At 44.2% G+C, this 16,788-nt stretch overlaps 1 protein-coding gene across 1 annotated transcript; it reads left to right on the plus strand.

Moving 5' to 3' along the window:
• Window positions 1-7,750: 7,750 nt before the first annotated feature.
• On the plus strand, window positions 7,751-11,752 carry LOC112073220 (cytokine receptor-like factor 1). The gene is made up of 4 exons (XM_024140551.2): window positions 7,751-8,145; window positions 10,661-10,939; window positions 11,424-11,553; window positions 11,683-11,752. Exons 1-4 carry the CDS (start codon window positions 8,088-8,090, stop codon window positions 11,750-11,752), a joined length of 537 nt encoding a protein of 178 aa, XP_023996319.2. The 5' UTR covers window positions 7,751-8,087.
• Window positions 11,753-16,788: the final 5,036 nt, after the last annotated feature.

Raw genomic sequence — 16,788 nt, forward strand, 5'->3', positions numbered from 1 at the left:
TGCAAGTGTAGCGAAATGCTTGTGCTTCTAGTTCTGACAATGCAATAATAACCAACGAGTAATCTAACCTAACAATTCCACAACTACTACCTTATACACACAAGTGTAAAGGGATAAAGAATATAACATAAAAGATATATGAATGAGTGATGTACAGAACGGGCATAGCAAGATGCAGTAGATGTATAGAGTACAGTATATACATATAATGAGTAATGTAGGTATATAAACATAAAGTGGCATAGTTTTAAAGTGGCTAGTGAATACATGTATTTACATAAAGATGCAAGATGCAGTAGATGATATAGAGTACAGGATATACATATGCATATGAGATGAGTAATGTAGGGTATGTAAACATTATATTAAGTGGCATTGTTTAAAGTGGCTAGTGATACATTTTTACATACATTTCCATCAATTCCCATTATTAAAGTGGCTGGAGTTGAGCAGTATGTTGGCAGCGGCCACTAAATGTTAGTGGCTGGCTGTTAACAGTCTGATGGCCTTGAGATAGAAGCTGTTTATCAGTCTCGGTCCCTGCTTTGATTGCACCTGTACTGACCGCGCCTTCTGGATGATAGGCGGGTGGAACAGGCAGTGGCTCGGGTGGTTGTGTCCTTGATGATCTTTATGGCCTTCCTGTGACATCGGGTGGTGTAGGTGTCCTGGAGGGCAGGATAGCTGCCACCCAGTGATGAAGTTAGTGGCAGACCTCACTCACCTCTGCGAGAGCAAGCCTTACTGTTGGGGCGGAAGCAGTTAGCCGTACCACACGGTGTACAGCCCGACAGGATGCCTCGATTGTGCATCTGTAGAAGTTATGTGAGTGCCTTTTGGTGAACAAGCCGAATTTCTTCAGCCTCCTGAGGTGAAGAGGCGCTGCTGCGCCTTCTTCACAACGCTGTCTGTGTGGTGGACCAATTCAGTTTGTCCGTGATGTGTACACCGAGGAACTTTAAAACTTACTACCCTCTCCACATACTGTCCCGTCGATGTGGATAGGGGGTGACTCCCGCTGCTGTTTCCTGAAGTCCACAATCATCTCCTTTGTTTTGTTGACGTTTGAGGTGTGAGGTTATTTTCCTGACACCACACTCCGAGGGCCCTCACCTCCTCCCGTAGGCCGTCTCGTCGTTGTTGGTAATCAAGCCTACCACTGTAGTGTCGTCCGCAAACTTGATGATTTGAGTTGGACGCGTGCATGCCACGCAGTCGTGTGAACAGGGAGATACAGGAGAGGGCTCAGAACGCACCCTTGTGGGGCCCCAGTGTTGAGGATCAGCGGGTGGAGATGTTGTTACCTACCTCACCACCTGGAGGCGGCCCCGTCAGGAAGTCCAGTACCCAGTTGCACAGGGCGGGTTGAGACCCAGCGTCTCGAGCTTGATGACGAGTTTGGAGGTACTATGGTGTTAAATGCTGAGCTGTAGTCGAGAACAGCATTCTCACATAGGTATTCCTCTTGTCCAGATGGTTAGGGCAGTGGTGCAGAGTGTGGTTGCGATTACGTCACTGTGGACCTATTGGGTCGGTAAGCAAATTGGAGTGGGTCTAGGGTGTCAGGTAGGGTGGAGGTGATATGGTCCTTGACTAGTCTCTCAAAGCACTTCATGATGACGGAAGTGAGCCGGGGCGGTAGTCGTTTAGCTCAGTTACCTTAACTTTCTTGGGAACCAGGAACAATGGTGGCCCTCTTGAAGCATGTGGGAACAGCAGACTGGGATAAGGATTGATTGAATATGTCCGTAAACACACCAGCCAGCTGGTCTGCGCATGCACTGAGGACGCGGCTGGGAATGCCGTCTGGGCCTGCAGCCTTGCGAGGGTTAACACGTTTAAATGTTTTACTCACCTCGGCTGCAGTGAAGGAGAGCCCGCAGGTTTTGGTAGCGGGCCGTGTCAGTGGCACTGTATTGTCCTCAAAGCGAACAAAAAAGTTATTTAGCCTGTCTGGGAGCAAGACATCCTGGTCCGCGACGGGGCTGGTTTCTTTTTGTAATCCGTGATTGACTGTAGACCCTGCCACATACCTCTTGTATCTGAGCTGTTGAATTGCGACTCTACTTTGTCTCTATACTGGCACTTAGCTTGTTTGATTGCCTTGCGGAGGGAATAGCTACACTGTTTGTATTCGGTCATGTTTCCGGTCACCTTGCCCTGGTTRAAAGCAGTGGTTCGCGCTTTCAGTTTCACGCGAATGCTGCCRTCAATCCACGGTTTCTGGTTTGGGAATGTTTTAATCGTTGCTGTTGGTATTATGTCGCCGATGCACTTTCTAATGAACTCGCTCACCGAATCAGCGTATTCGTCAATGTTGTTGTTGGACGCAATGCGGAACATATCCCAATCCACGTGATGGAAGCAGTCTTGAAGCGTGGAATCAGATTGGTCGGACCAGCGTTGAACAGACCTGAGCGCTGGAGCTTCTTGTTTTAGTTTCTGTTTGTAGGCTGGAAGCAACAAAATGGAGTCGTGGTCAGCTTTTCCGAAAGGAGGGCGGGGGAGGGCCTTATATGTGTCGCGGAAGTTAGAATAACAATGATCCAGGGTTTTACCAGCCCTGGTAGCACAATCGATATGCTGATAGAATTTAGGGAGTTTTGTTTTCAGATTAGCCTTGTTAAAATCCCCAGCTACGATGAATGCAGCCTCACATACAGCTGATGTGTTGTGCATTGAAGTCCACAAGCGAATGGAAAAGGTGAGAGGAGGGGAGGGCATATATGCAAGAAGGAATACAACGTGGCTGTTATGAAAGTGAACCGTGTTTACGTGTGATCAGGGGTGTATTCGTTCCGCCGATTCTGTAGATCTTTTTTTTCTTAAATGGAAGCATGGAACAGGGATAAACATACCAGAATTTGTCCAATACAAACTCTCGTTTGCAAATGTTGGACTAATGATTACACACTAGATCAGCTAGATGCAGGAAACGTTGTGCAAGGCGCTATTGAATGTGTTACTGTCTGTCACCTCAAATTTTTCTCTCGACCTGTGTGCACCTACGTTGTAAACTTTCATTCATAGGCTAGGTTGTAGCAACCTCACGATGGGTATTGGGAAAATTTGAGAATCATATAGTAGCCTTAACCTATTGCTGTTACATTGAACTGGGTGAATGGAATATGAATGACAGTCATCCGATATGTAGCCTCTGAATTCAATGTATGAAAACTTTATGGTAAGAAAACTGTAAAAACTTTAAAAATCACATCAAAATGAATCCAAATCATTAACATGTGACTTACTATCTAACATTAGACAAGATTTTACATGTTAGCTAGATAGTTAACGAAATTTGCTAGCTGAATAGCATTTACTAAAATGGGCAATAACTTAACCTTGGTAATGTTAGCAGATTGCATTATATTTTAGATCTGAAAAACTTTGACAGTTCTCTTACCTATGCTAGAGCAACTGTACTGTAACTTTACTGAAACGTCACCGTTAACGTTACCATGCAGGCTAGTTAGCTTGCCAGGCATCTAAGCTTCGCAGCAACTATTGATAGCCACAAGTCTGCAGTTGCTACATAAATTATACTGTTGGAAAACAAGTTGGCTCTGATTAATATCACAATTGCAGTATCATTCATGTTTTTAATCTTACCTTGTGGTATGAAAAGTTGATATTTCAGAAGGTTGGCTAGCTACAGTTCTGTCTCAATCGTGCACTCTCTGGATGCCGCTCTTTTTTCCCAGGTGGTTGGCTATGTCAACCTATAACTCCTCCATCTTTTGCACCCCTCCATAGGTGTGCGACGCTATAGGCTGTGTCCTTCTCCCAAAGAATGAGAAGCTATACATTGATTGGCTTTTTGAACATGGACATGGAGATGGTGATTGGACATGGTTGACAGCCTAACGTGAGTAGAATGGCGCCAACGCCATGCTCTCTCAACTGAGCTACAGAGGACCACGCTGAGTATGATATGCACTGTTATAAACTGGGTGGTTCGAGCCCTGAATGCTGATTGGCTGACAGCTGTGGTGTATCAGACCGTATACCATGGGTATGACAAAACATTTATTTTTACTGCTCTAATTACGTTGGTAGCCAGTTTATAATAGAGATAAGGCACCTCGGAGGTTTGTGGCATATGGCCAATAACCACAGCTAAGGGCTGTGTCCAGGCACTCCACGTTGTGTCGCACTAAGAACAACCCTTAGCCATGGTATGTTGGCCATATACCACACCCCCCCGGGCCTTATTGCTTACATATACAGCCATTGACACATACAGAACAAGCTTGTAGGTACTGCCCTCCAATGGATAGAAATGGAGCAGCAGGCCCTCCCAGTCGTACTGTAGCTCCACATTATTGGGTTGGGGAGTAGCCTACGGGTGAAAGCAGCCAGTATCCAATCTATACAACCCAGCTAGTTCAAATAAACATGCACTTCACATGTACTTGTAATTCAGGCCATAAAACCAGAGGGATTTACAGACAAAACCTTGATCCCCGTCTCCTCAATGTAGTGTTTTGATTTTTTTGATTGTTGATGGCATAGAGTAGACCAACACATTGGGTCCAGATGGGAACAGAGGGAGAGAAGCTGAGAGAGAGACGTAGGGAGACAGAGAAGGAGAAACATAAGTTACGTTGGCATGTTTTAGAGGCCCTGCCATAAGAGAGACAGTCAGACGGAGAAGAAAGAGGTTGACATACATCTGTCATGCATTATTTCAGGGAAACCAGAGAGAGAGAGAGAGAGAGAGAGAGAGAGAGAGAGAGAGAGAGAGAGAGAGAGAGAGAGAGAGTCTGACTGGTTCTCTCCTTTTTCAGGGGTATAATCCCCACACATGCACAATCCCTCTGAATTCCTCAGAAAGGGGTAGCCCTCCTTTGTGTCTCTGTATGGAACTGGTTCATAACCAGGTAGTGATGGTCTTCAAACAACATTCTTCTCCTAATCAGGCTGGATTGGACCTCTGGGGCTCTGGGGCTGCCTCTAGGTATGTTGAGAGGACATGATCTCTCTCTGCTTTTCTCTGATTACCTCTCTCTCTTACTTTCTATCTCTCCCTTTCTCTCTCCAACTCTTTGTCTCTCTATCCCCTTCACTTTCTTGCTCCATCGCTCTTTCTTCCTCCCTCTTGTTCTTTCTGTCTCTCCCCTGGTACATCATCTTGTACTCAGATAGAGTTGGAGTGGTTCCCAGTCCTGATTAGAGGGCTCTAGCTGCAACCTCTCCTAAAACCTCCTGCGGGGTCTATACACAGAGGAGAATAATACACGTATCATCACAATATATTATACTCTATTGTACTGGAATCTACAGTACTGGATTCATTTTGATGTGCCCCTTAATGGAATCATCTTTCCCCTGTGAGACACAAGCATAGAACCAAATGAGGAAAGCATGTTATTCCCCTTCAGAAATACTTGTAATAGTTGTAATTAGTTGTAATAGTTGTAATTAAATACTTGTAAACAGTTGTAATACTTGTAATTTTCAAGTTTATAGAACAATTTTCTGGAAACTTTGCAAAAAGCCACATTGGGCTTCAATGTATGAAAACTTTACGTTAAGAAAATTGTGAAAATCTATAAAAAATCACATTTAAATGAATCCAAAGCATTAACATGTGATGTAAAATGATATATGAATCTGAAATTAAGTAATTTGATCTAAAATAGCAAATTTGAACATATATTTTTGAAAGGATCAACTATTTAGTGTTTTTAGTATGTATGAAGAACATCTAACCTACTTTATTTAGTTGTCCTTTCTGGCTGAACTTGGAGCGATAACCTCCTATCTTACTCCTTTACAACAAAATAAATTTTTGTTTGTCTGTTCTTTTGATGTGTAGAAGGAACATCAAAGTAGCTATTGAAGTTTTTGGTTGTCCATATTTGTAGAATTTGGAAGAGAAACAATCTCTCAAACTTTTCTGTTACTATATGAACGCAGCCCTATGTCTCAGGTTTGTAACCCTTTAAGCCCAATGTTGCATTTTTGCATCACTTGCAAAACTACCTTTATCTCTGGCTCAGAATGTTTGTTTCTTGATTTATTTATATTGTTTTACAGAATCAGAACACAGAAAACTATATTTCAAGTAATGTACTTGCATGGATGGCTACCAACATACACTATGCTTGTGTAGGGGACCAGTGTGGTCTCAGTCGAGTGGACAGGTTTCTAGTGTTTCAGAGGCTACTGATGCCACAACGATGCTACTGACACAACAAATACTAGTACGACATGAATCTGGGTCTAAGGAGATGCACTAGGTAGTGTTTGACATCATTGTTTACTTTAGGACCTGTACATGCTGCAATTCTTTTTTTCAACCACATGCCACACGGTTTTGCCATCGGCCCATGTTCCCATCAGCGTGGTCTGGTTTAAAGGGAATACGCCTGTCTTCCCATGTCTGTTACAGTAATACTGGATTGAACCATCTCCATTCTGTTCTCCTCAATGTTTCAGCATGGTTGTAGGCAGTCAGTCACAGATCCAGAACCATCTTACCCTCAGTGTGTGTGTGTGTGTGTGTGCCAACTAACAGACAATCTTTTTTTCATTGATGAGAAACATTTTCCTTTCAGTCCCTTCCGATCAATCGACACCCCCTTTAGCAAATCTGTTTCATTCTTACAGTCTTAGAGTGGCTTATAAGTGACACAACACAGGGTTTTCTTGTTCATTCAAATCTTTTCTTCACACTTACGGGATGCCCGGACACAGTCGCCACACCACGAGCGGGAATCACCTCGGGAACAACGGGCGCCTCCCGGAGCCAAGAGAAAGCATGGCATTGTGGGACATTTGCCTCTGAATCAGTTAACATTCTTAGTCTCTGTTACACTAACTGACTCAAAGAAGAGAGGGAGAGAAAGAGAGAAAGMRAGARAGMRAGAGMSMGAGRGGRKRAGRGRSARRRRRRASRMCKRRARRARRRAARRRARRRGWRKGSSAWSYYMASWYMWWASWYWWRKSRYMSWYWKAGATGTTCAACTYRAASWGTKTTTTTTWATCCTACAAGAYAATGCAGTATGATTGAGTAGACTGGATGTYGTGACTGTAGTCTACCTTACATCACYGTCTCKCTCATGTGAATTAAGACATCTAGTGAGTTATCCAAAGCATCAGATGACACCCACTCTCACCAATCCTACAATGTCAAATCAGTGATTACTTCAAAGGGAAGGAATGTAGGAATAAAAGAAGAACTGAAGGAAGGAATGACTGATGAAAATATTGATGAAATATTTAATATAATTGGGAAAAGTGACAAGTTCCAATCACAGCTAGTTGGTGGGGGAGGGAGGGGAGGGGTGTATACTCAGAATGTACTACTGTAAGATATAATATGTATTGTTCCCTGCAGCCCAAGGCATTGGGTATGGGTTATGCAAGATACCACAATACATCCCTTTCTCCACCTGTCACCATAACGTCAAAACAAACACAAACACAAATCCAACCACCAAACCATCTCAGATATCACACACATGCACAAGCACGCAAGCATAGACACACAGACACACACACTGTGTGGGAGTCAAAGTCATCATGAGGAAGTTTCCTATAATAATCTGTGACTCAACACTCAACAGCCCCCCAGGCAGAAAATAAGGAGGGAGAGAAAGAAAAGAGGGGGAAAGAGTGATTCGGTGAAAGTGAATGGATCTGACTCCTTGACGCATCACAGGCCAAGAGATGGGGAGGGGGGATTGAAAAAAAGAGGAAAAGACTGGGGGGAAGAAAAAATGACTGGCGTTTGTGTGGGAAGAGAGAGGAGGAGCTTGAAAAGTATGAACTTGTGTGTGAAGACGCAGACAGACAGAAGTTGAAGCACTAGAATACTAAACGGAGGTTGGAAAAGCTCACGACTACCGATGGTCTCTTTAGGACCGGAGATGGTTTGCTATCAACTGGTCAAATAATAGGTTTGGACCGAGCTTGGGCATGAAAGACTCCTCTTCTCGCATCTTCGGACTGCGGTGCAATTCAACTTGAACCTGTGCAGTTTTCCCCCTCCTAACCTGTATAAATTATACTCTATTAATAGAAGCGTAAAAAGTGGAGAGTTTACCGACTGAACGAAAGAAGATACAAGTTGCCATAAAATGTTGTCATTATTCTTCTTGATTCTGTACATTCCTGCTGTTATGTCCTCATCGTCACGTAAGTACAGCAGCTCTTCCATGTGATAACACACGTTGTCTGTAAATCTGGTTTGGTAGGATATATCCTACTGTTAGATAATAGCCTACTGTCCTAAACCTTGTTAATGGGCTAAACGGTATTGTTTATGCGGGTTTCATAGGGAATGAGTGTACAAAATAATTGCTCTAACAATGGCAAGTCCTACATATTTTGAAACGATTATCCATAATATTGTAATAATAATTTGAGGTAAATATTAAGTCATTTGAACGCAGGGAATCAGATTTAGTAGGCTACTTTATTTTTCTAACCATTTCAAATTAAATGAACAGGCTAAACTTAATTATAATGCATTTCATAAATAAATAAAATAACATGTGAGATCTGTATCCAGCATCAAACATTATGTAAAATAATGCAATATTGCTTTATGTAAAATATTGCAATATAAAAAAATAAAAAAGAAGTCAGTTCCATGAACATTCACTAGCCCTTCTAGATTTGATGAAATGGTGAAATATTAGTCCTAGCTAGACACAGATCTCGGTATTCTTGACCATGCTATTGAAAAACGGTGTCCCAAGATGGATTTCAACAGGTCGGCTCTTAATTCGTTTAACACATGTAGCACTGGGCTTTACAGAGGCAACACCACGGTGACATCATATGGTCGGGTCTCAGGGAATATTAACCGCCAGCTTAATACAAAGTAAAGTAAATAAATCACAGTGATGTGCTGCGGTATGTCGGCTAGATTTTATGTCTGTGTCCAGTTTATTTGTATAGGTGAGGTCATAAAACTACGTAGGCCTAGATCATTATTGTCCGACCGTGAACTTTTTATGTATTTTCAGTTGTTTCGATTAATGAAGAAATGAATGAATGCGACAGTAGGGAGCCACTGCCTTTTTATGTCACAGGTGATTGTGCACTTTCCACAGAGTTGCTGGTTGAAGAGCAAGACCCACTGCTGCCATCCCCCCAATTACTCCAGTGATAGATTCATAACAAAGCAATACACGTTTTCTGAAAGGTTACTTTTCCTGGTTTGGATGTGCATCAGCATTCTCCTCACCACTGAAGACCTTTAGGTTGCCTTGTGAACGGTCTCTCACCTTCCTTTCTATGTCATGTTGATGCTCTCTAGTTGAGGTTCTGTTCTTGTTGTCAACRTTTCCAGTGAAAACYCCCACTCACTCATCATAGTCAAAGTAACTGCCATTCAGGAAACATCACATGGCTCGATATGGTTAAAAGTTGCATGACTTCTTGTTTCAATTCACTCCACTCACATACAAGACCTCCATCAAATGTTCCACGTGTGGCTCCTTTGTCCCGTAGACGGACAGAAACACAGACTACCTTTGAACTGTTCCGTGCAGGAGCGGAAGGTAAACAGTGTTTTAGAAACCAGGGGATTAGTCGCTTTCCAAGCATCCTTGAAGACTGTCATCCAGAACAAGGAGGGTCTAAAACCAGAGGCCATTTTTCATCTTCACAACACCAGTGCTGTAATACAGGGCTTTAGCTCGACAGCTTGTGTGTTTACTTAGATTAAAAGCAATGCTTTTCACCCCTGAGAAACAAACAGGGTGTTGCAGACTTTTCTTCCATCCAAGCACTAAGCACACCTGATCTAACTGACCACCATCTTGGCTCTGTGCCTGGATGGAAAGAAAACCCTGCAGAAATGGTCAATGCTCAGTCTCAGACATGAACGAAAACAAACATTCTGTACAAGCCGTCTAATCAGTGCACAGAACACTCTTACTAGAAAAAAAACGCATTTGCACCTTTAAACCATCATCTATATGAGCAGCCTTACCTCAGGGGACCTCCTTTCTAGAAACAAATACTATTTTACAGCCCATAGTTACTTCTTCAGAACCCATCAGGAGAGTAAATACACAAGTGTAATTGCAATCTGTCGTTGAGGTCTTTAGAATGAATGTTCTGCTGCTTAATTCAGGGGCATTCCCTCTGCCTAGCCCTTCCTGTAATACTGCGGTGGTGAGACCATGATTGTTATGGAGCTGGATCGTTGTTTGATTGGCTAATCACGGCCTGGCTTCCTTTCCACGATTATACATTTACAGCATCAGCGTTGCCAGTGTTTTGGTGTAAATAGTGTGTGTGTGTGTGTGTGTGTGTGTGTGTGTGTTGTCGAGGAGGAGTTTTGGTCAAATTAACGTCTTCATAAGAGCTTCCTCAAATTACAACACAGCCTTTATCTGAGGCAGCTGTTCAACACTCGTGGCTTGAGGATGAGACTTGTAGAGGTCTGACGACGTGATAAACACTCTGGGTCTATGGAAGTGGAAATCTGGGTTCACCACTGACCTGGGAGTTACTGCTGGGTTCTAGAATACAGTAGCCTATTTGTCGGATATTCTCTTCTGAGTCAGTAAAAACCCGTCCCGTCTCTCTCTTTCCCCTCTCGTCTGTCTCTTTCCCTCTGCTTACTGGGAATCAACAGTTCAATCAACCATTCTTTAATCCATGTGTTCACTCATCCCATCTCTCTCCCCTCCAGAGATGGCAGGGATCTTACCCCAGGACCCAGCCCTGCCCATCGGCTCCACCCTCACTGCCACATGTTCAGTCAGCCCTGATCTGGGCCTCCACGCCAGCTCTCTGTTCTGGAGCCTGAATGGCCGCCGGCTGCCCAGCTCTTCTTACAGCGTGTTGAGCCCTACGGCCCTCAGTGTCACCCTGCCGGGCCTGCCAGCCTCTAGGCAGAGGTCAGGGGACAACCTGGTGTGTCACAACCATGGAGGACATGTTCTGGCCGGGTCCTGTCTCTACATTGGGAGTAAGTGGAGCAAAACACACACACACACACACATCTAGCAGCAGCATCTAGCGCACACACATAGCTAAAAGTTAACAGTGTTATACCAGTCTTATATCAGAGTACCATCCTCTGGTGGATGAGTAACTGTAGGGTCTTTAGTGCTGTTAACTCCTGTGTTATTACACCATGTTGTGGTGCATTACTCCGTTTACTACTCCCTGGACATGGAGTCTGACACACACACATACACACACAGGTCTGACAGACACACACACATAAGCACACACACACAAGCACACACACACATACACGTCTGACATACAGACACACGCACACAGTGTTGTCACAGTGCCCTAATCTCAGCATGACGTCCCTGTTCAACACCTTGTGTTCAGAAACGGATGGAATCTTGGCAAAGTCCCAGAATTTGAACCCCAGACAGACAGAAGAACATTCTAGACTAAAATATATCCTCTCTCCCGCCACCCACCTTCTCCCTCAGTGCCTCCAGTGAAGCCAGTCAACTTGACCTGCTGGTCCAGAAACACTAAAGACCTGACCTGTCGATGGGCACCAGGAGGACAGGGAGAGACCTTCATCAAGACCAAATACACACTCAAATACAAACTCAGGTACACACTCCTTACACACACTTAATACACACGCATACATGACTCCAGCATTTCCCAAACACAAACAATAAAAATCAGTCGGAAACAACCACACCAGGGAGTAATGAACTAGGAGTGTCTGATGCCCAGGAGAAGGCAGGAGGTTGGGGAGGTGGGCAGGACCTTCTCCGGGCTGTGGGTCCCTGGCCCAGGCTTCTGAGACTGATCGTTGGGCCGGGTGGTCCGGTCTGAATCAAAAATAAAAATCACATCCAACTTTATTTTAGAGAAACATCCAATACTCTAGTTAGAGAAGATGTATGCAGAAAATACTAACAATATTCAATTGTAAATAAATAAATAGTAAAAGCTAATTAAATCTACATAAATTAAGATAAGCTATATAACCTGCATAGAGAAAGGAGGCTTGTGTGTGAGGTAGACGCTGGGGTAAGTACTGTGTAGCGTCCTGGTCCAGGGTCATGGCAGGTCTTCTGATGGAGCGCCAACTGTCTGCGTCCCGAGGCTGTAGCTGGCACTGGACGCTTGTGGGGCACTGGGACCCAGCAGGTTAGGAGGGTGTACTGGGAGGATATTAGAATGATATGAATGATATAGGGTCCTTTTACCCCTCTCGTATTCTCATGTCTCTCTCTCTTTCATTTGTTCGGTTAGGGGCGGGCACAGAATCCATTATACGGTAGCGTGACGGAGCCAATAGTGTAGGAGGGAGGTCTGAGATGAGGTTTCTCTGGGCTGTAGCACCTGGACTGGAGTCTGGAAGAGTTCAGCTAGAAGTGAGAGTGATGGGAGAGGGGGGGGGGGGAGGGAGAGAGATAGAGAGAGAATGTAAAGAATTGCAGCAACAAATGCCCACTGGGGTAATAGAGTTTGATTGAACAATTTATCTGATTCAGGAGTAGTAGTCTCACGCCCCGTCTTGCCTGCCTAGCATGGAGTAAGAAGGGTAGCCAGCGGCGACGGGTCATCTTGGATCGATGTGGTACTGGGGTCTGGACTGCAATCACAGAGACCACTGTGGAGAAGAACGCACAATAATTCATAACAACAAGATCAAAGGTGAATTTAAAGGTCAACTTGAGGAAATGTCAGCAGTACTTTCATAGACTTCTGCTTCCTGCCCTACTAGCCTGGAGTGTGATCTTATGGCAACAGTGTGAATAAGGTCTATCACCATACAGAGAAATAGGCAAAGAGACTGAGATTGCCTCAGAGACTTACTGCTGCTGCTCATCCGTCTATGGAAGGGTGTAGGCGGGGCTACTGGCTTGGTGAGGTCATGGTTGATGTAGCCAATGGTTGGAGAAGAGCATAGCGACCGGGCCTGGCCTAGCAACAAGTAATGATGTGATGATAATATAATGTTTATTTTCCAGTCATGTAAGACAAAATACACATTTTCCATACCTCCTACTCGTTCCAGAGCTTTACATTTCACTTTTCATTTGATGTTAAACAGAAAATATGAAAGTGTTGAATACTTGCTGCAAATAATACTGTTTAATGTAAACATGTTACATAATAGATGTCTTCAACAAACCTTTCTCTCTGCCAGCGATTATCGGACGTCTCTTAACCTCCATGATTTGTCAATCTCTCTCTCTATATTTTCAACCCCCTCCTCTCTTCCTCTTTTAAACGTTGTTCTGCTTCATCCCAGCTATTGTTGCCACACTCAGAGAATGCTGAGGGACTTTCTCTAGAGCAGTCAGTTGTGTCTGTGTGGGCAGCCCTGTGATTCGCTGGCAGCTAGAAATGCAATCACCAATCAGCACAACAATAACAAGCAGGAGAAGAGATTTGGTCTGGTTTTGATCCTCTGTTAGTCCAAACATATTCTTGTAGGGTCCTTCCTGCTTCAGTCTGTAGACAAAAATTTTTTAGACCACTTCAACTCAAAAGGTATCCCAGAATAAGTTGACACTCTATTTTCCGTGACACAGTCTCTCTCTTCTTCTCTCTCTCCCTTCTTCTTCCTTCTCTTCCCTTACTCTTTGCTGTTCTGTCACTGATTCTCCGGCACATCCAGCCTCTTCAGGAAGCACAGCTCAAAGGCTGAATATAGATGGTCTTTTACGCTGAGGACACGTTATCTCAATTCTGCAGCCCTGGGTAACCTAAATCACATCTCACTTCCTTCTTAGAGTTCATGTGTCATTAGACGTGATCCATGTTCATGTGAAGAGTACGCTTCCTGGCGACTGAAGACTTGCGGTAGTTTCCAGGCTTTAGCTCAGCTGGTTACAACGTTGTGGCACGCAGATGCGAGGTTTAAACCCATTTAGTCAACACATAGACAATTCGCTACACTTTTCCACACTGCAGAATCGTTACATGCCCTCTGTCTTTCTGGTACACACTGTGTTGGCAGAGGTATTTCAAGTCTGACCCTTAAAAGAGAGACTCAGCAATATGATATCATAGCACATATTGGGGAACTTCCCATACATAATACATAAACAACAACAGAATTCAGAATTACCAAGACTGCCACTATTGTCTCTCCCTAATTTGATTGCTGCTGTTTCTGTAAGCAGAAATCTAACCCGCAGTGCATAATGATGTAATTTGCTGAGTCTAGCTTTAGTTACTGTATAGGTATCTTTACATAAGGGTGCTGGGGCAGAGAGAGGTATAAAGCTGTGAGCAGAGCCCTGAACAACAACGGGTTAATTATTAACAGGCAACCGCAGGCGAGTAACGGACCCTGCAGCCATGTCATCAAAATCAGAACGACAACACGGGCGTTGACCCTAAACATGCTGGGTAAACAGAGTCGGGTTGCTACCGATTATGTATCACCACAAGCTTGCACTGTAGTGAACATGAAAATTGGACTCGTAAATGTTCTGTAACAAAAGTACTTTTAGAATAAAACAGGGCACAGGATCATTGGTGTTGTAAGACCAGTCATGTATAAACTGGGTTAATGGAGTCATGTATAGATTACATATAGAGAACATCATTCCTGTTCCCCCAGTGTAACATCAGTAACATAACATGACAGGCTATAAGTGCATAGAGGAACACGCTGTGTGTTGGGTATGTGTCTGGGGTGTGTGCGCGAGTGTGTGTGAATAGAATGACTTCCAACTCTTTCAAACCAAACTATAATTCATAATTAAGTCAAAACATTATCATTAACCAAACATAACTTAGTAACAAAACATAATATTAATGATAGTACAATTCTGTAGAAAAATACATTAGCATTACGGTCAGGAGTTTTCCTGGGAGGCCATATGATCGAAAAACTCCTGACCCTACTTATTATTAAGACAGATCTCCACACTGTTACAGACAACAATGTCAGTCTATAGTCTTGTAACGGTAGCCCCCCCCCCCTCCCCTGCAGACCAGGGTCCCAAATAGTGGTCACAGACAGTTCGATTGGGTCGTCATGGTTTAAAGACTGGGATGTGACTAGAACATTACTATGGTCCTCCATCTCTACTGTTCTCCCAGTATGTTAGCTTCCACTAGAGGGTGCTGTGGATCTCTAGCTTTTCAGAGCTGCAGTATTCCCACACGTAGGAGAAGATCACTATTCCTCCATGTCTTATTCTACATGTCTTGTTAAATAATTACACATAGGCTCTCTAGGGCAGCTGTTGTAGAGACTGTCCAAAATTGTATTTCTGCCCCTTCTTCCGTCGCTGAATGGTGTATGCAAAACCACGGCATTTAGGGCATTTTTCACACACATGTTGTCTTGACTTTGTTGCTGGTTGTTTAAAGGCAGGGGTGATGCGTATTATGACTTATCCCCTTGTAGACCTGAGAGAGAGAAAAACTTATGAGGATTTCCCTGACAAGAAAGCTGAACGATTCAAACATGATGATACAAATGATTCAATAAGACATGCCTGTGTGTGTGGTTGTTGTACGTGAGTGCAGGTGAGTTCTACTTAGATCCTTACCTACCTGGTTGCGTGTTTTGTGGGACTTTTGCATCAGACTTCCATTGGTCGTAGAGTTGATTGACAGCCGCCGCAGCCATACGCATGATTCCGTACCCGCGCGAAGAACTGTTTAGCTCTCGACGTAACGTAGAATTGGAGTCTCCAGACTTGGAAGACAATGATACACAACGCTCTGTAGGAGGGAAGGGGGTTAGAGTGTGTGTTTGGGTTGTAGGTGTGGTGTTGTGTGTGTTGTGTGTGTGTGTGGGTCCTTAACCACTATGAGGTGTAAGAGCGCAGTAGGATGGGTCCATTCACTCCGAGTACAGCCCTTAGAGCGGAGACCATGAATCCTACTGATTACAGAGCTGCATAGAACAACACCGGTACTAACACACACACCAACCACACACACACACCACACACCAACACACACACACACACACACACAACACACAACAACACACACACCACACACACCACACACACACCCAACCGTACCTGACAAAATACACAGTACCGGTCTCAGGCCTGCCAGAACAATGATGTCTGGTTCCAACGTCATCCATGATTCCAGTCTGAGATGTCCTCCAGCTGTAGCGTATTGGTACTTGCTGGAACAGGAAGTCTTTGAGAGCTGGGGGAGACTCCCATGAACCACTCAGATGGTCCTCCAGGTCACCCACACGATCACACTCACACCTCATCAGTTTTCACTGACGGAACAGGATACGGGCACAGATATTTAAGGAGGCGTGGATCAGTTCCTGGGCGGGTGTGTACTGTGGACGGGGAGGGGAAGAGGTAGCGTAACTCAGAACTATTTAAAACGCAGATCGTCTAAAATAATGGTTATTTCTTTCTTCTCTGAGTAATTGGATCTGACCGTAAGAGTAAGTCATACAGACAGGTATTGTTAGTTGTGTGTTAATTAGTGTTCAGTGTGGAGGGAAATGAGGGAGCAGCGAGTAGTAACTCGAGTGGTGTAAAGCGTCAATCGCCCACCTTCTAGCCCTGCCCCATCCGAGGGTGTGTGTGTGTGTTGTGTGTGTGGTGTGTGTGTGTGTGTGTGTGTGTGTGTGTGTGTGTGTGTGTGTGTGTGTGTGTGTGTGTGGTGTGTCTGTGTGACACACCAGTGAGTAAGAAAATGAGCTCATACAAAGGAAGGGTGTGTCTGGTCTTCCTTCTACAAAATGCCGTCCTCCCCATTTGTGTGTGTGTGGTGTGTGGTGTGTGTGTGTTGGTGTGTGTGTGTGTGTGTGTGTGTGTGTGTGTGTTGTGTGTGTGTGTGTGTGTGTGTGTGTGTGTGTGTGGTGTGGTGTGTGTGTGTGTG

Source organism: Salvelinus sp. IW2-2015, unplaced genomic scaffold (genome assembly GCF_002910315.2).
Source record: "Salvelinus sp. IW2-2015 unplaced genomic scaffold, ASM291031v2 Un_scaffold2190, whole genome shotgun sequence".
NCBI classification, from domain to species: domain Eukaryota; kingdom Metazoa; phylum Chordata; class Actinopteri; order Salmoniformes; family Salmonidae; genus Salvelinus; species Salvelinus sp. IW2-2015.

What these genes read in the sequence shown, in the direction of transcription:
- LOC112073220 (XM_024140551.2), top strand. Translation starts at nt 8,088, where the DNA reads ATGTTGTCATTATTCTTCTTGATTCTGTACATTCCTGCTGTTATGTCC. An exon ending in TGTTATGTCCTCATCGTCAC is followed by an intron (nt 8,146 to 10,660) that starts GTAAGTACAGCA and finishes TCTCCCCTCCAG; the next exon opens with AGATGGCAGGGATCTTACCC. An exon ending in GTCCTGTCTCTACATTGGGA is followed by an intron (nt 10,940 to 11,423) that starts GTAAGTGGAGCA and finishes CTTCTCCCTCAG; the next exon opens with TGCCTCCAGTGAAGCCAGTC.